The sequence below is a fragment of the Onychostruthus taczanowskii genome, unplaced genomic scaffold (genome assembly GCF_017590055.1).
Source record: "Onychostruthus taczanowskii isolate IOZ18803 unplaced genomic scaffold, ASM1759005v1 scaffold1, whole genome shotgun sequence".
In the NCBI taxonomy this organism is placed as follows: Eukaryota; Metazoa; Chordata; class Aves; order Passeriformes; family Passeridae; genus Onychostruthus; species Onychostruthus taczanowskii.
In genome coordinates this window covers 4,121,249-4,140,469 of record NW_024496525.1, presented here as the reverse complement: position 1 = coordinate 4,140,469, position 19,221 = coordinate 4,121,249, and the positions used below count along the sequence as shown (strand labels likewise).

Sequence of the window (19,221 nt, the reverse complement as noted above, 5' to 3'; positions counted from 1 at the left end):
GACAATTTTCAGGGAGGAACTGACACACACGTCTTGCATTCCTGGGTGGGAAGCACCACGTCCCAGTAAGGGCTTTTCCCCAGGCTCCTGCAAAGTGGTGGCCACAGAGCCTCCCTTTGTGGAACCACTGGCTCCTGCCCATCAGATTTTGGCCTTCACAATCTCCAGGCTGGAGCAATGCAGGGTAACTGTCACCTGGGCAGGCCAAACATGTTCTGCCCCCAAGAAGTAGCCCAGTCATGCTTGGTGAAGGAAGAAAGGTGATTTTCAGCTGAGGCTGACTATGACCCCACACAGTTAGTGAGCATCATCACACATTCTGCCACAGTTAAGAGGCTGGGACTCAAACACAGTACAGGTTTTATTATTAAAAAATGCATAAAAACTAAAGACATGCTTCCCAGAGTTAGAGTCTATATGTACATCTGCACTTCCCAGGCAGCTGCAGGGAGCATAGCCTTCTGCCCTCACTGCAAAAGTGCACTGCACAGTTTTTTTTTTGTTACCCTTTGTTAGGTGTTATCTTCTCACCTTCATTTACAGCATTCCAGCTAAGTGAAGAGAAAACCCTGTACTGCCTGGGGTGTAAGATGGTAGAATTTGTATCTGTGACTGAGAAACCATACTGAATTTCTGGAGACACCTCTGGGACATCTCTGTTCAGTAGGAAACTTAACAGAAAGGACCCATGCTCAAGTCCCAGGCTGAAATTCCCCTTCCCTAGGAAGAGTTCTAATAAGGCCTGAAGCTTGACCTGAATTTTGTATTTAGACCCCGACCTTACAATAAGCAAATACTGGGTATCGAAGGGTGGAGTGTTCTGATACCAAGTCTGCAATCTCATTTGACTTTTTGATCCCACCTTTGCCAACTCAGTAAATGCTGACATTTGTGGTATTAGTTTGAGGAAGTGCAATGTGGAATCCTAAGAAATACTGCCAAGTTTTTCAGCGCAGTGAAAATAAAAGAAATTAAGATCTAGCAATTATTTAGGATAAGTAGAGTAAGATGTAACTGCACTTCCTTGCTGGGAACCACTGCACAAAACAAATGCTGATTTACAGTAAAATATTAAATTATTAAAAACCACACAAGCACTTGCAGTTACAGTGAGTCAGACATGCTGATTGGAAAACAAAACAAAACCCAAAGAGCAAACCCATTAATTTTGCCCTGTCTGGAAGGCTGTAGTGATACTACTCCATGTTTTATGTGACTTTTACAGCATGCCAGAAAGCCTCCTAAATAGGAAGGCCAGTGGTTCTCAAGCTTTTTCATCATGAGGCCTCTCTCTTCAGATAGAAATCTTCCAGTTGATCCTTCCCCTCAACACACATCTTCCTGAAATTGATTTCACATGTCACTGTAGCAGCTACAGTTCTTCATTATTTGAAGAAGACATAGGACTAATAAAGAGCACGATTGAAAGAATCCAACTTTGAAGCAAATACTGAATCCTGCTCCTGCTGAAACTGAGCAAGTCTGTCATTCTTTATCTCAGTCTTCTTCCTCTCCTGGAGGGCAGCACTTAGCATTAATTAACACTGTTTCCCCATACTGCTGTAAAGTCCTCTCTACACTGCTTCCTTTCCATTCCTTTGAAGTTGGATTCTGCCATCACACAGGCCAGCTGCTCTCCCTCCCTTTGCATTTTAATGTCAGCTGCAAGTCTAGTCAGGCCTGAACTGGCATCAAACAGAAGAAAAAGAAAGACATAAAAAAAGGTACATGGGGAGAAGAGGAATGCTGGATTTTCATTTTTTTTCTAATTTCTTTGCTCACCAAAACATCTGAAACTCTTAAAAGAGCTCTGGACTGAGGAAGCGGCAAATGTCACTGCATGAAATGAGCCAGATGTTCTAATTCAGTGCTGGGTAGGAGCAGATCCGCTGATCAGTTTGAGAACCACTGAGGTAGGCAACAAGTCTAGGCAGTACTGCTGAGTGAACACGAGGGGAATTTTGCCCTCTGGTCCTGAATGACAATATAAATACCCACTAGAGTTTTCAGGGGTACCAGTCCCAAAGTCACGCAGCCAGGATTGAAGACAACATCTACACAAGAGCAAGCACTGACTGAACAGAAGGTGTACTCAGCTCTGCTCCAGCATTCAGTGAGAAGAAGCAGAGCACAGACTCTGACTGCTGCCTTAGCTCTGAACTCCTTTCAGCAGGATGTGGTCAACCTGTAACCCTGCTGCCTCCCTCCCCAAATCCGAGGGGTTGTTGGGGCTGCAGTCCTTCCAAGCTATTTCCCACTGCAGCCCACACGGGTGGTGAAAGCTACAGAAGCTGCCCAAGAGCCCTGGCCAGTGCTGCTCAAAGCCATTCCAGATCTGGCATCAGAGCCCCAGGAGACACAGCACCATGCTGCACACATCCAGTCCCAGGGAAGCAGAGTGTCACTGCTATGTACAGGCTAGCAACTCTTCTCTCCTTCTGTCTCTAGCTCACACAGAAGGCTTTTGTTCTCCCCTTCTTGTCCATCTGAATGCCTTTCACCCTCAGCATCATCTCCAAGGCACAAGGGGCTCATAATATAGCGATAGTCACTTGTGACAGCAGCAGCTGCCCCAGCAACAGTCTCTTCAGCATCCATATTTCCAAAGGAGGCGTGCAGGGCAGGGTCACTTGCAGACGCCTCTTTGTCCTTCCCAATGTTGACATAGAGAGGATCTTGACTGGAAGAGAGTGCGGACATCCTCCCGCGAATCATTTCCAGCTGGGACCGGAGCACTCCAAAGCTGGGCCGTAGCTTGGGCTCAGGATGCCAACATCTGCACATGAGATCATAGCTGCAAAACACAGGGAGACAAGAGCACTGAGAAGTGGAACAGCCATGCCCTGCACCTCTGAACAGGGGCTCTGGGCAGTGAAGCTTAAACAACACAGACACTTCCCCAAAACCTGTCAGCTTTGGCCTTGCACAGGTGACACAGCATGGATGGCCATTATGGATCTAATTTCTTGTTTCGTCCCATTTTCAAGGGCGTTCTCCCTTTGACCAAAAATGTTATTTAGATGGCATCAAAAACCCAAAAGCCCTGTCAAAGTATGCTGAATTTTCTGGTAAAGTCCTAGCTCCACAGTCTCTAGGGAGCTAGAATAGGATTTTGAGTGTGACATCACCTAGTAATAGCTTCTGAATTTATTCACAAATAGCACCCTCACAAACCTCTGCCACAGCTGAAGCCATTCCTCCAAATTCTAGTTCAAGAGCAGATAAATCACAGGAAGAAAACAAAGATCAAACTGTGGGAGGTGCATGTTATTTCCAGAGCATCCTTTCTTTCATGCCATGTTAACTCAGCTCCCAGAGTAACAGGAGTGTGCTGCTGTTGCTGCTGACAGGTTGTCAACAGGACTGGAAAAAGGCACGCTGGGTTTGTTTAGAGGGCTGTTAAAGAATGGGCAACAGCTTCAGTGCTGGAAGACGATGCTGAAATGGCCTTTCAACTACAAAGGTGCCACCCCGGTGCAGAAGACACATTTAGGGCCATTAGCAGGTGCCATCCTACAGCCTTCCTCCTGCGGTCAAACGCCAGCTAGCTCAGCTCTGGCTGCCTCAGAGCCAGCACGAGGAGACAATCACTGGCTCTGCTGGCCCGTGCTTGGGCAAGGGAAGAGGAGCCCTGGTGCCCTGCGTTCGCACTCAGTGTCTGCGCTGGCCGCCCTCCCGCCGGCCAGGCCCGCGGCCGGAGCGCTGGAGCACGGCCAGAGCCATTGTCCTGCTCCTCTTTGTGCATCACCCACAAGACTGGCAGCTGCATTCCTATGGTGTTATTGTTGCCAGTTTTGCAGGGAACAGGAACAAAGCACAGTGCTGGCACTGAAAAGCACTGCATGCAAATGAACCTCAGTTGAACTTGTAAATGGAAAAAAATCTGATATGGCCTTTATTGGGAAATAAAGCATTTCATGATGGGTTTTATTTTACTTTTTATATTCCTTGTGATCAGATTTACAAGACTGTTTCTGATCTCACACTACTTTTACAGAAAGCTTCTATGGTTCAGTTGTCTTAATCCTGATTTACATCCCTCACAAACAGTAGAAATAATTATAAATGCTGCAGATAAAACAGAAACTTCTAATTCTGTGCAACCAAATTAAATACTTGCTTTTTTACCTTTGCTGTCCACTGAATAATCCAGTCGAAGGAAAATAGAGAATAATCCATTTGAAGGGCCCAAAGGTCCCTTTGGCTCAGTGCCCTGTGCCTGACAGAGTCCAGTAGCAACATTTGGGGAAAGCATGTAAGCTGAGGGTGAGCATGTAGTGAGATCTTTCTGGTATATTCTCTCAGGTCTCAATAACCTGTAGCTCAAGCACCTCACAAAACAATGGTTGTACCTTTTCAAAAGTTTTTGACGGATTTTTCTCCAGTGCCTATCTAGTAGGTTTTTGAGTCTCTTCTCTACCTTCTGCATCTCTAACATCTTACAGCCATAAGCTCCACAACTTGGAACCAAAGCTCCTCAGAGCAGTCAAGATGCAGACATGTAATTAATTTAAGCAGTGATATAACTGTTTTCATTTATACTCAGTAAAAGTTACAATGAACTGCTGAGAAGATAAAAGTATTCAGATTTAGTAACATGAGTACAGATTATTCCCTATGTAGGAAAAAAGGAAAAGGAGAAAGCAACTACATTAAATAATCCACCATCAGAGCAGGAGGGAAGAGGGAGGAAAGAGCTCTTAGACCAATAAAATTTGTGCTTATAGTTATATTTTGCTTTGGGCACAACACACAGAAAACAGAGTCTTGCTTGGGCCCTCAGTGAAATGATTTCATCTTATCCAGGCAAGGCAAGTTTTACCTTGGGATAAGTTATGGTGCCACTCCCTGGGGGATCCCAGCCCCATGTGAGGAGATCTCCAACCACCACTCATAGAAGAAGAGTTCCTGAGCAAACATTTCCTGTGACCTGTTGGCCAAGAGTGATCCCTTGGCAGCAGGATTAAGGCAGGAGCACAGGCTGCAGCATGGACTATCTAGGTCCTTCCTGTAAGTCTGAAAATGTCTGCAAGCAGAATCTTCAAGATTGTCCTGGATTTGTTCCTAGACATAATTTAAGGTGGGACACTGATCTACACAACCTTAGTTTGTCCCATCTGTTCTCTTCTCTTTCAGCCTGCTGTTTCTGAGAGTAGTAGATCAAAATTTGAAAACTGGGCCAAGCTTTGAAAGACACATGCAGGCCACTGCCTCTGCAATCCAGTTTCCTTGTAGTCTTGCTAGACTGCCTCTCTATTCAGCCTTCAGGGTGTGCCATGGAACTCATCCCTTTGCTCAGATGCTGGCCTGAGAAGGCAGGGTTCGGTGATTCTGGAAACACAATTAGTTTCCTCAAAGCCAAGAACTGCTGATGTTGACCCTGTTGAAACCATTGAGCCAAGTTAGCTGCTTGTGTAGTTACCACAGGTTCCTGGGAGCTCTGCCAGCAAAGAATATCTAGTAGCTAACCCAGGGACTTTCTAGTGAATGCCTCTGTGTACTGGAAAGTGGAGAGATTCAGATCAGCATCCCAGCCAGCTGCCTCTGTTTCCTTCCAGCGAGCCAAATTTCTCAAAAAATCATGTCAGCAGGGTGAGGAAGTACTCACACATCTTCCAGGCACTCCGGGGGCTGCTTCAGCCTGTTCCCACTGATGAGGTAGTTGTAGATTTCTGCATTCTCAATGCCAGCATAAGGGGTTTGCCCTCGGGTCACAATCTCCCACATGGTCACCCCAAACGCCCACTGAAAGAGAACAGCACACAGAAGGAGTGAACAGACCGTTCCCTGCTCGCTGGGCTTGGTTTCAGTACGCTCAGACTGTGCTGGGTAATGTCATCTGAGCAGCAGCGATGCAGGGACTATCCAAACTCTAGCTAGAAAACAGAAATGACCCACCAGATGCTGCTGGTGCTGGCACATCATCTTAGGAGACAGCTGAAGGCCCTGTCCAGCCCTTTCCTGCAGTGGAGCAGGGGAAGATTTGGGAGTTACTCCTGTCTTCCACCTGCAGACCTTTCCTACTTATGCTCTTTAAGGTATCTGGTATCAATGTTTTGGTTCTCAGCTGAAGAAGATTTTGGTTTGGGGCTCACAAATCAGATTTTAATTCACTTAACCGGATTCTGGGTTTCTAGTAATGTACAGGCACAAGTGAAGGCAATTTAGCCAATAGGCAGGGCAAGGAACAAACCACTTATGGCTCACATTCATTTCTGCTCTACACTGCACAGCCATACTTGTACTTTTCAACTGCAAGGTTTGTGAGGTGCAAAAAATTATTATTTTTATAAGCAAACCCCTGTCCAATGTTTGTTGTAAACTGGCTGAACTAGTGATCACCAATCATTAAACGCTGTCTTCAGTGGACGCAGCAATGGCTGGGCAACACAGCAGCCCCATTACAGGGCACTCTTGGTTATCTCTTCAAGGACATTGTGACAGGGATAGCTGGAAAGGCAAGACCACAGGACTGAAGGACAAAACTGGTACGAAAATAGATCAAAAGGCAGGAAGGAAGAGGGATGATGGTATCAGAAAAAAAAAAACCCAAAAGGAAAATAAGTAACAATTTCAGATGAATGGGTTTAGCCTTGCTCCCCAGGGGCAAAGGTATGGGGAGTGTCTAAGCACTGATGTATTCAGATCTATGGAGTTCCACCAATGCCTTCTGCAGCACAGAGCACCTTTGCTGCATGGTACTTGTATGTAAGTGTTTGGGTCACATGCATTTCAAATGTCACCTTCAAACTCTCAGGCAGAAGAGAAAGGAAAAAGAATGAGAGAGAAGAAACTGCATAAAGAGAGGAAAAGGAAGAGGAGAAGGGGAAAGATGAAGAAGAGGATGGGGATAAACACTGAAAAATAAAGGACAAAAGGACAACAAGAAGAAAAGGGTTGATGTCTTCTGCCATTAACCACGGTCATATCTTTTTAGCCTTGAGTTCTAACATGATCCCTCAAACACAAGGTAAACTCCCTTTCCCATCACCAGGGCCTTTTCCCACGCTCAGTGGGATTCCTCCACTCCAGCAGGAATACAAGTGGTCCCCAATGTACTGGAGCAAACCTCACCACATCGCTGTGTGTTGTGTACAGATTATCTGCCAGACTTTCCAGAGCCAGCCACTTCACTGGCAGCTTGGAGGCACAGCCCTGGCGGTAGTAGTCTCCACTGTAGATTTTCTTAGAAAGTCCAAAGTCTGCAACACTCACATTCATGTTCTCATCCAACCTATGAGAAAGTTTTCACAGCTGAGGAAAGGGAAGCATTTATTGGCTGCCTCAGGCAAAAAAAAAAAAAAAAAGTATATAGCTCACCAAATATTACACAAAAGGAGAATGATTTCATCTACTTGGTGACCAATGTGAAATAGCTTAGTGGTATCAAACTAGTTCCTTCAGACTAGTTCCTAGACAGGGAACTAATCATGACTAAGGAAGTAAGGAAGTGGCTAGGCTCAGATGGTCTAGACTCTTACACAAACCAAACTCAGACACTTTTGTTTCCAAGATTATCATAGGACATCTGCAATGCTCACTGCTATCACCAAGGCCTCCACTCTATATTGGAAATCAAAAAAATCATAGGGTGATTGCCTAGACTGCCTGTAAAAACTGCTTGAACTGCTAGATCTGCAACATCTCTCCAGGCCTGATTAGTGGTCTGAATTGCTCTGTCACCCACTTAAACCTATACATGTTGGCAGACACTCCAAGTAAAGGCCACAAACACTTCATGGTCCCAGGCCACATAAAGAACTCACTGCTTCCCCCAGAAGATGTGCTGAAATAGGCATTCAGCTTCCTCTGGAGGATGTCTACGAAAATAGAAAATCACTATGGGTTTCTCATAAATGCCAAAGCAGGCTAACCCCTCATTTTTCATCATATCTATCAAGCTCCTTGTCTGTACATCTGGACACTGAAATGCCTTTGGAAATCTGTGTCTCATTGTGGATTTTATTGGTTGTTGTGGTTTTGGTCAGAGGCAGATATCTGCTCTCACAATGAGCTGTTTCTTACTCCACTCTCAGGGAAGAAGCAGAGTGGAAAGGATAAAAAAAGGACTTCTCTTTCTTTCAAAGCAGTCAAGGTAGTTTGGTGTCAAGAACAGTGAAGTGGGATCATACAGTGTGTTCACCATGCAGATATTTTTAGAGGTAATCTCCACAAGCTTTCAAGGAAACTACAATTCTTATATTGTGATAATCAAGTACTCAAAATAGATACTAGAAATACAGACTTCATGATACAATGGAAGTTATTTTCTCCTAACACAGCCAAACCCATTCCCTCCTGCTGGTTACTTTATATTGTGGAACAAATAGCCTATGCTGACACACAACCACTGGAGTGGCTAATTACAAACACGTATTGTAATGAACTCTGTGAAACTCTATCTGCAAACCAGTGGTAGAAAAGTTCATTATAAAAAGGGTCTGTTTGAAAGATCAGTGGGACTTTAGGAGCTGCTCCCTGCTCCCAGCAGCACCACCACACACCCCACCACAATGACCATGACTCCCCTATGCCTATTGTCACTTAATGCAAGGATCAGCATTCTTAGACAGGATCCCTCACACTTCTGTCATGCAAAAGGTTTTTCATCCCTCCCTCACCCACTCTGGTCTTTCTTTTCTCTAAAAACTCATGAATCACTTACATGCAGTTCCGAGCTGCAAGGTCCCTGTGTATGAAATTTTTTGAGCTCAAGTACTCCATCCCGCTGGCAATGTCAATCATGAACTTGAGCAGTGTCTGAACAGGCAAGTTCTGTAAGAAATAACAGTTTAGCTTCTATTCCCAGAGGTTTTCAAGCACATATGACAAAACTGCAAGGTTTGCTGCCACTTTATAGAGCAGGGATGGGGAATACAGGGAGGGGATGGGATGGGATGGAATGGAGGAGCTGGTCCCCAGCATGCATGGAATGAAACTGTGGACTTTAAGACCACATCTCAGAACTTCCTCTGGTATTAAAATCTAATCACCTGCCAGTGCCTTTGGGAGACCAATCCTGAGCTGCTCCAAATATATTCTCTGAAAATCCCTAACCTCCCAGAAGGAATTCTACATTAAGACAGACTTACAAATGGGTTTTCCCCAATCCTTGACATCAGCAGAAAAGCATGGAGGTCTCCATGCTTCATGAAGGGCAGGATCACCATGGGAATTGGGAGACGGCCCTTGGGACGGCTTCGCAGACTGACTCCTGGTGAGGACACACAGAGAAAAGGGGTGTTAGCAAACAGATTATTCCCAGGAGGAATCTTACAGGCTGCTGCACCTTCCTCTGACAGATCTGGAGGAAAATGTGAAGTTTTGGTAGGTAGATTTCATGCTCCAAGCTTCTATGACTTTATGCCAGGTGGTAAGATGCCTCTAACCCTGTTTGCTTCAGAGGCTGTACTAAGAGCCTAGTGCCTCAGCTGTTCTTGCAGGACCAACTATAAATGCTTCCAGGATCACTCCAGACCAGACAGCCCCAACCCCAGGCTTTGCAGAGCAATCTCCCCATTCTGGAAAATACCTGCATTCCAAAGTGTCCACCCACGAATGTCTTGCTTCTTACTCAGTATTTTGGAAAGGCACAATCTTCCTCCTATTTATAGCCTACCTGCCCACCTGTTCACACTTCACAGCAGTTCAGACACGTCTCAACCAGCCAAAGTCTCCCTGGTGCATTTGCAAGAACCAAAGAACCAGCTTAAATAGGAGATGGCTGTTCCTGATGTGTGAGGGCAGGTGTGGGGAGCATTACACACACTCCAACGCCCTGGGGCCCGGGAAGGAGCAGTGCTGACCTGTGCAGGACTCCAGGCAGCACAGAGGAGGCTGCACCAGCACTGCTGGGGAGAGTGAGGCTGTGTGGGATGATGCAGGAACAGGAGGTGCTCTGTGGCACGAGCAGCAGCGCTGTCTTACCGATCAGTTTGGTGACGTGAGGGTGGTCAAACTCCTTCATGCAGGCAGCCTCCCGCAGGAACTCCTCAATGTCAGTTGAGGTGAAGATGTCCGCTGCAAAAAACAACTCTAAGTTTTCTTTCTTTGTAGGTGCCTCCAAGGGGCTTTACAAATAATGATTGTCAAAAGCTTGTTCTTTGTGGCACAGCACATCTTCTCAGACCTACAGCTAGATAAGCCATTTTACAACACAGCGGAGCCTGACACTCTCTCCTGGGATGGGCAGCAGTAAGCACATATCAGGGACATCTGGTAAACTGGCTCTTGGCAGAGTAAAGAACCACTGGTTAGCAGCTCTTTTCTGAGTAAGAACTTTCCTTGGAAGCTGTGCAAACTGTGTGGGAGTTAAAGATGTAAGAATTAATTAGGTAAAAGAACCTAAGCTACAAATGTCAGGGAGAGGAGATGTCATGCAAATGAAAGAAAATGCTGAGACTGAGGAGATGGCCCAGAGCCTGTGACTGGCACAAGAGGGCCCAATTCATCTCTGACAAGGAAGCCATGAAAGATAAATGCTTTTATGTCTCTTAGCATGACTGAGTCTCATAAGGTGCTAGAGCTAAGATTTCTTAAATAACCACACTACTGGACAGCTTGGACCAAATTCCGCAGTGATATATATCAGCAAAATTCTGGAGTAAATTATATCTCATTGCTATGACTCCAGATTTATGGAAATACATCAATATAATCAGTAAGTATCCCAGTCGACTACTCCCACCACTGCTGCTGCTGAATTTAGCAAGAGTCCTCCAGTCCTGCTGCAAGATCAGACTCAGACCTGTAGGGGAGTGTTCATATTATCTACTTTAGGCAAGTAATTTCAATATAATTCAGAAGACAAAAGGAGATTCCTTTTTTACAGTCAATGAAGAAAGGAAGGCGCCTCTGGAGGCTGACAGATTGTTCCTCAGTTAGATGCCTGAAGGGAGACATTCTGACTACACAAAAGCTTGCAAGCTGATTAGAATTATTGTTGAAACTGGATAAAATTATACAAGTTACACTAGAATGGTACTAAGTGTATTTAGTACAAGCTGTTATTCTGTGACAGCAAACTGAGCTCCAGAGATAAGTGAGTTTGACTGCTTTCAGTCAGTCACAGTTAATTTTTGCCTTTCAGGCAAAAGGGATCAAATAACGTAGGTTAACATATATAAACACATTATATGTGCACATTTTCTTTGATTTATACCTATCTCTTAATTGATTTTCTTGTTACAGACTTCTGCCTGTTAGTTGCCCTTGTTATGTACACTCACCAAATGGCAAATCAGAAGGGAGCTGGACTGCTCAGTCAAATGTGCTGACTGAAATGAGTTAGCTTGTCACTGCATTCAGCCAGACACTGCTCTTTTTATTCCAGGCTATGTGCTTGCAGGAATACTATTCTTTCACTGCTGAATTATTAGGGCAGAGCAGACCTGTCTGAACTGTCTGCTACATGATGTAGTGGTTTTGGTTGCATTCACCACATGCTACATGCTGTAAAAGCAACTAGGGGGTATAGGTCCTTTTCTGAAGAGCTTGCACTACAAAAAGACTGACACGAAAGGGATGGAGACAACATGGGTAGAGTGGCTGAGCAGGAAACTCAGAGAGAAATAAAGAACACCAGGGGATAATTGCTGAGAATAGGACAGACAACATTTAATCTTTCCAAGCTCTCTTTTCTTGAGTAATTCAGGTAGCCCTGCTGCCACATACCTTTCAGCATCTTCACTGCCACTTTCTGGAAAGAGCCGTCATCTAGCTTGAGTAGTGCCTCTCGAACTGACCCAAACTCTCCTGCAAAATTATCAGAGTAGACAGTGAGGGAACAGCTTCTTGTGAAGAAAGTATGATTCACAGTAGGTTCACTTCAGGGGTCACTGGCAAAGAAGCTGAGTACCCATAAGAAATGCTCAATTTTTCATTCTGCAGTTCCAGACAGCAGCTTTCAGCACATGTGTGTCTAGAAAAGATATCACTACCAGCAGACAGAGCTCACTATGCTGGCAGTCCAGAAGGCAAAGGAAAATGAGAAGGGGAAAAAAGCAATTCCTGACCAGATACATGATGCAGAGACAGAGTTTAAGCTGGGCAGACACTTCTGGGGAGGCCATATCATGAGGGATGAGTCTGAGTAAGGTTCTGTTCAGAGAGGAGGCTCTTTGCTGGAGCAACAAGTGGATGGTTTGGCTGAGGAAGCCCTTAGTATTGACAGCCACCAGTGATAGTTATAGTGCCAGGGCTCAACCATTTGAGGCACAATCTCAAAAAATTACTTCTGTGAATCACAGCTGACCAGAGAAAACACAGAGTATCTATTTGTGTGTGAGTGATATGTTGATTCACAGAAGGCAGCATTTTGCCCTGGTGAGTTCTCTAAGTGAGTTAAGGGGAAATCCAACAGGCCAAAACGTCTTTCAAATATTTAGCCTAAAGAGGCCTTATAGCACAGCCTAACAGCCTCTTTGCATTAGATCTGGCTCTAGATTTGCTCTCCCTAATTTTGTAACTGCTTATCCCACCCACAATGCATTAGTATGAGGAACTCTGATACTGAAAAGAAGGAAGCAAAATATGGCACTCAGGACACCTACCCCAGAAGCATTATCTTCACACTGGCTTTTCACCAGTGTCCTTCACTACTCTATGGCATGTGCTTACTTCACAAAAACCATGAGCAGTGGATCTGACGACAAATCAGGAAAATGGGAAGGAAAAAGGTACTTTGCGCTGCTCCCATACTATGGAGCTGTTGCTCAGCTGTAGAGTCAGCAGAGCCCAAGATAATGCTGTTATGTCATCTTATAACACATAACCTGGGCTTGTGGCAGTGGAGCTGACAAGACAGACCAGGTCCTGCCAGCTGGCATCCCCACACCAAGGCCGTGCCCTGGGGTCCCTCTGCAGCCAGGTTTAGTTTACCTGTCATGGGAGCAGCCCAAAAGGGTTGAAGTAGGATCTCAGAAACTGGCCAGGAGCTAACACTCACAAACAGATGACACAGCTGTTTAATAACTTAGCATTGTTAAGCCCTCTGAGGCCACTTCTGCAGGAAGGTCATCTTCCTGCTCTGAAAGAAACACATTTGTTCTAGGAGGGATGGAGTGGAAGAATGCTCCCTGTAGGAAAGGGTCAAAAAAAACCCTGCAATAAAACTGTCTTATAAAGAAAAAGAAAAAGGTAATGTTTAATTGAATATTCCTTTGTTTAAATACCTGCAAGAAATTCACACTCCAGTGAATTAACACTGCTTTGGAAAGCTGAGCATAGGCTGCAGTTCATGATTGTGTGGAGCCATATTATAGGAATGGCTTAGCCAATATCCTCTTAGCTATGCTAAACCCCTGAAATGTTTTATCCCAGCGGAAGGGATAGTTCCATTTAAATTTCCATCTACAAGCTGGAGAGAAAACAGGCTGCTTGTAATTACTTCTTCCTACTTAACAGTTAAAATAACACAAGTGGGATTTTCAATGTAAAGCCTTGTTCAGTTTTGGTTCTTACCCTTGCCCAACATTCTTCCCAAGGTGAACTGCTGTTCCTGGATTAAGACATCTTTTAGTTTTGTCTTCAATTCATCACTGATCCCTACACTCTCCACTGGGGGAAAAAAAAAAAAAAACAACAACAAAAAACAACAACAAAACAAATGAAGCACCAAATAAGGAATATTTAAATATTCTGTCACAACATCAAGAGTCACCTGTTCTAATCTCCATCTCCAATCTGACTCCCACACTGTAAGCAGGAAAAACTGAAAAGGGCAGAATTCCCTTCCATGTCCTCTAGCCTCACCACAGACAAGTGGCCAGTAACTTTCAACCATCAGAAAAAGTACTTACAGTACTTAAAGGGAGAGGATGTGATAATACCAGCCTTAAACACTCCAAGGACAACAGGAATATAGAAATAATGTAAAGAATGCTGAGAAGATAAAATCCAATCCGAAGGGCCACTGGCAGACACTGGTTCATGCAGCTTAATTTAAGCTGATGGAGCTGCACCATTTTAATGATTGACTGGAGCATCATCTGCCCCAGCTATGCAGTGCTGCCACAGAGAGCCGTGCCCTTCCTGAACCAGGAGACAGAAATGGATCACCTCAGTGGATCATCTGACCATTCCTGGGACTCAATCTCCTCTTTGGTAAGTTACTAATTCCTGGCTTTCCAAGACTGATTAATTGGTTCATGCTTGTAGCACAGCTCAGCATACTGAGTTTAAAAAGTCCTGCTAATATTGTTCAGCCATATTTATCTCACCACTGGATTATCTTCCAGTCAAAGGAGTCCTTGTAGAGTGAAACTGGGGCAAGGGAGTGGTGAATTTATGTCTTGCATTAATATACATAATGACTGTAGCTGTAATTAGCAAGGGCTATGTAATTGGTACGGAAACAGCCATACTGGCCTTTCACCTCTGCAATTCACAGTGTCTAAGCCTCACTGTAAATTAATCCCATGTTTTTGATCAAGGAACACCAGTTTCAGTGAAAACAGAGAGAGCATTGTAAATGCATGAACACAGCTTCCCAGACAGAATCACTCAGGTCATTTTACTTACATGTTGCTTCAATGAGCTCTGGGCCCTCCCTGTTGAAAGACCTGGCAGCTCTGAAATGGACTGCTGGATCCCCTCTGCCAACCACACTGCCAAAGGCATGGCTAGAAGGCAGAAAAGACACACAGGACCATGATTACATTCACTTCTAAAAGGGTGTGCTGAACAGTAAGGATTATTTCTCGCCCCATGCCATATAAATTCTGCAGACTGTTTTGTTAAAGAGGGTGTATCTGTAGAGGAGGAACAATGGGTTTATGCTGCTTTGCTGATGCACCTACAGCCTTCCAAAATAGGCAACTCACTCCTCCCAAGTGCCCAGGAGAAGCTGCAAGCTGGGGCAGGTTGCAGGAGTCACAGGAACAGAGATGCTGCTGTGACAGGAAGGTCAGTAAGACTGGAAAGAACAAGAACCTTGTTTGCAGTAGGGAGCAAACTACAGCCAAGTGTCAGAGGTGATGGAAAGGAAACTTTACTGGGGATCCAGAGGGTTCTGGGCAGTCAGGAAGTTACAATCAGCTGATAGACTGAAAACCAGCATGGGATAAGGGCTTAGACCATAAGAATACAGACATTTCACCTGTGGATCTTTTCTCTTTGAATCTCTTAAGCAGCAGTGCTAAGAATTATCTTGATGGAGTTTTTATTTGTATAGTCTCATAAAGCCTTGCTATTAACATAACATTTTTTCTGCTGTATTTTTGGTGCTGTCATTTTGAAGAAAAGGCAGGCACACCAAAACTATCAAAAAAACCCAATAAGAACAAACCCCCCAAAAAAATCCCAACAAAAAAACAACCAACACAGTTACCCAAAGAAACTGCCAAAAATACTCCATCCATGCTTTTTTGAAAAATAATTGAGTCAGAAACCACAATATAAGAGAAAGCAGAGATCTTTCTAACCAGCACAAGGAGAAACTCTCTTACCCAAACCGAGTTTCCTTTCTTCTTTTTCGAAGGAGAATAAGAGCCAGGGCAACAGCTGTGACCAGAGCTGTGAGAATGCCCAATGCCACAGGAACCCAGGAGGTCCCATAAGGAGGTTGTCTCTGGCCACCTAGATGATGAAGAAAACACCACTCAGGAAACAGAAGACTGCTAATGTTAAACAGTCCAATGTCTCCTTTAGTTTTTAAATGGGAAAGGCATGCTGCTGGACCTGGTGGATCTCTGTGTACTGGAATTTGGCATAAACAGGTACTCAGCCAATCATCAGGAAATCATTTAGCTCTTTCTCACAGCAAAGGTAGAGCAGAAGCATCTAGTTGTCAGAAACTATTGTTTTTGAGCCTTATGAATGTAACAGGTGCTGCACCAGATTATATTATTTCACATGACCTCATGATCTGGGCGCTTCAAAGTGGAGCCTCAGGACAAGAAGGTTCCTTAGTATGATCTTTCTGTGTGTGGGTTTCACCCTGTCCTGTTTGAGACAGACCAGAACCTTGACCAGGTTGCACAGCACTACCTGAACGTCAGCCAGGCAACATTTTGAAAGACAACAAAGAGAAGGACAATTGTCTCACGGCAATATGGTTAAAAATATTTACATTTTTCCTCTAACCTTTCCCATAAAGAGAAACACCCTGAGGGACTTGGTATTAGCTGTAACTCTACAATGTTGTCTGGTTGGTTGCAACTTCTCAATGTCTCTCCCCAAAGAAAAGAATATTTTCTCCCAGGATATGTATACTTTTGACTATAAAAGGTCTACAGAAGAAATGGAGATGCTGCCAAGCTGAGCAAGCTGCTGGGCAAGGAAGATAAGCAATACAGTTCTGAATAAAAAGAATATTATGTATGCCTGGCAAAAAATGATAAATTAATCCAACTCCCTGAGAGACTTCTTCTCCAAATACAATTACTAAAGATTAAATGTGCATTTGAATGGGTTTATTAAAATCTAGGATAGTCCTCATATCTCCAAATTGTTTAAGAGCTAACAAGAAAAGGTACCAGGTCCCTTAGCACCTCCTTCATCTTCATGCTCACTTGCTCGCCCTCAGCAGCTGACTGCTCTTTACCTGAAGGGAGGGAAGAATCATCTTTGATGATGTAAATAATCCTGATATAAGTCATATCAGTATAAATAAATCTGTTCTTAAAAGGGATGTTAGGTTCATGGGCTAGAATTTGGATGGATCTCTGCATAGATGCATATGAAAAATAGACAACCCTTGCTGGCAGAGTCTTGTCAGGCACGAGGCTTCTGAGGCTTGATTAACAGCTACATTGAGGAGCCTTATCACCCAGGTTTTTAAAGAAGTAGTATTAGTCTAATAAACAGGTAGAGCTTAAGGATGCAGAATTGTGGACAAAGGAGGAAACAGACTAGTACTTCTCCACTTGAAGCAAATTATCAGATCCTCAGTACTTATTTTCCAGCATCTTATCTTCTTCAGTGACTCACATTTTCTTTTACCACCCAGAAGGCTTTACAGGCTCTGGGGCTTATGATACTCCCTCTTGCTGCAATTTGCAACCCAGCCTTCAAGGCTGTTGATGAGGAGGGAGAGATCAGAAACAGAAGCTGTCTTTTTCAAATAAAATACAGGTAACTCCAACCCTCTCCACAATTCCCAAGCCAATCACTAAGTCTGATTCTGCCTAACAATCAGGTAGAAACAGTTAACAACACTGATGAAAAAGGTCCTCTCTGGTAGTTAACAATAAGGTTTCCTTCTCCCTGTGGTGAGACAAACCTCTCTTGGCTTATTTTTCTAATCTCTGTCTGGTGAGAGAGCAGGGATTTATGTTAACTTCTGGGGAGCCCCTCCAGAAGGAGTATGGATGAAAACAAAACTAAACTAAATTATTCTCCCTGTTTCTAAACTGCTGGGAATCAGAAGCCCATCTTACAGTTTATAGCAAATGTGTCAGAAATATAAATGAATGTTGAAATTCACTTTTCTCCTGCTCTGCCCCACACATCCTTGCTTCCCACTCGTGTCATTGAGCTTGAGAGGAGGCTGCAGCTCACAAGTTGCCTCTCCTCTCCCATCTCCTGCAACCCCTTTTTCAACCAGCACATGCCTTAAGACTGCAAAAGGCAGAGAGAAGACAGTATTATTAGAAGAGTTTAGAAGAGTATTTAGGAGCCCTTGGATGACGAACCCTTTTATTTCACAGAAAGTTTATATCTCAAAGGCAAGAGTCTTCTCCTGCCTACAATAGTGAAGATTACAGATAGGAAACAGCTATTAAACCACTCTGTTCCTCGCTCTGCAATGAAAAAAAGAGGCTTCTTCTGAGAAAGTTTCTGAAAATATTAAAACAATCTTTGTTAATAGCACACCAGATCTCTGCATAAGTAGGGTGGAGCTCCCACTAGGTTTGCTGTGATGACAAATTCAACTTAAAGTTTATACGAGCTTAGTCATCCTTACTGCCGCAGTGGGAGCTGGGCAGAAACCACCCCTGGCATTTCTCACATACAGCAACCAGTGCCAGTTTGCTATTTTAGGAGAGGAAGCGACTTATGTTTTCTACCAGGCCTGAAACAAAACTGCAGTCTTTCTGCAGCTCTGCTGCTTAAGGCCTGTCAGTATTTCCACAGTGAACTTTTACTTCCAGCCTATTATGCTTGTGAAGAAATACATGTGCTTCCAGACAGCATTTGGCCAAAACAAGCACCACGCCTGATGCTACTTTTTTTTGAAGTGGTTTGTAAATAAAAACAATCGAGGAACAACATATAGTACTTTCAGGATTATCCCATCCCATTCCAGCTCCCTGTAAAATGCAAACCCTAAACAGTCCCTGGGGCTTCTTGCCAGTGATGGCCGTTTTCCAAAGGGAACTCCTGGCTCTTTCAGATACTTTTGTCTGTATTTGGGTGCCACAGAGAATGCCCCATCAAAAAGTAGGGGGAAAAAAATAATGGTGCCAATGACCAACCTCAGTAGGTTCAGCTCTGAACCTTCATACTCTTTCAATCTCTTTTAAATAATTTGAGGACTTTGGTCCCACAGTGACTGTGTGTTCACACTTGACCTTCAGTGCTGACTTTGTCACAGGAACTGGGCTGCCAAAGGACCTGAGTAATGTGCATGCTAAAACCAGCATTAAATGCACGACTGCAAGTAAGGATACAGTTCTCTGCTGGTTGCTCTGCCCATATCCCCACTTCCTGCTTGCTTGGGAACTCCTCTATAGAGTGCCCCTGCCATCCTCACTGTAGAGGGATCAGGAGAGCTCAATGTCCATGTAATTCCTCAGAGACACGTGGAGTGGGAAGATAGCAGCAGCAGGTGGGTCAGCATCAGAAATTAGAGATTTAGTTGTGATTTAACTGGAGAACTAGAGATGAGTGTCCTGCCATGGCCACTTGGAAACAAAACCTCAGGAGACTGTGGCATTTTTGTACAGTCATGCCTCACTGACTTCTTATCACCAATCCTATTTTTATTTGGAAGTCTTCCTCTTAGTTATATTACAGTTTCCTTCACAAGCAAGAGCATTTTCCCTTCTCCCTTCTACCCATCTCCCCATATAAAATCCTGCCCTGCTTCATAGCCTGCCACCCATTCCCACTCACTGTGAAACACAAGCAGCAAGGAAATCACCCCAGGTGAGCCCAACTGCCCTTCAGCACTAGGAGTGCACTCCACATGTGCATGTTCTTTGCTCCCAACAAACCCTTCCACATGGTCCAGATTGCAAGGTACAGCATCTGTACCATCATCTTCCTCTTCTACCAGTA

General features: G+C 44.2%; 1 protein-coding gene across 3 annotated transcripts in view; it reads right to left on the bottom strand.

Annotated features, from left to right (window-relative positions):
* Positions 1 to 343: 343 nt before the first annotated feature.
* Positions 344 to 19,221, bottom strand: part of TYRO3 (TYRO3 protein tyrosine kinase) — a 41,528-nt gene continuing 22,650 nt past the window's right edge. For all 3 annotated transcript variants that reach the window (XM_041399640.1, XM_041399650.1, XM_041399659.1), the window contains exons 10-19: positions 15,447 to 15,576; positions 14,521 to 14,621; positions 13,462 to 13,557; positions 11,674 to 11,754; positions 9,928 to 10,020; positions 9,093 to 9,214; positions 8,666 to 8,775; positions 7,075 to 7,234; positions 5,609 to 5,745; positions 344 to 2,794 (exon numbers count right to left, since the gene is read on the bottom strand). In XM_041399640.1, coding sequence (XP_041255574.1) covers positions 2,419 to 2,794; positions 5,609 to 5,745; positions 7,075 to 7,234; positions 8,666 to 8,775; positions 9,093 to 9,214; positions 9,928 to 10,020; positions 11,674 to 11,754; positions 13,462 to 13,557; positions 14,521 to 14,621; positions 15,447 to 15,576 — 1,406 coding nt within the window. In that variant the 3' untranslated portion in view covers positions 344 to 2,418. The remainder of the gene's footprint in view (positions 2,795 to 5,608; positions 5,746 to 7,074; positions 7,235 to 8,665; positions 8,776 to 9,092; positions 9,215 to 9,927; positions 10,021 to 11,673; positions 11,755 to 13,461; positions 13,558 to 14,520; positions 14,622 to 15,446; positions 15,577 to 19,221) is intronic.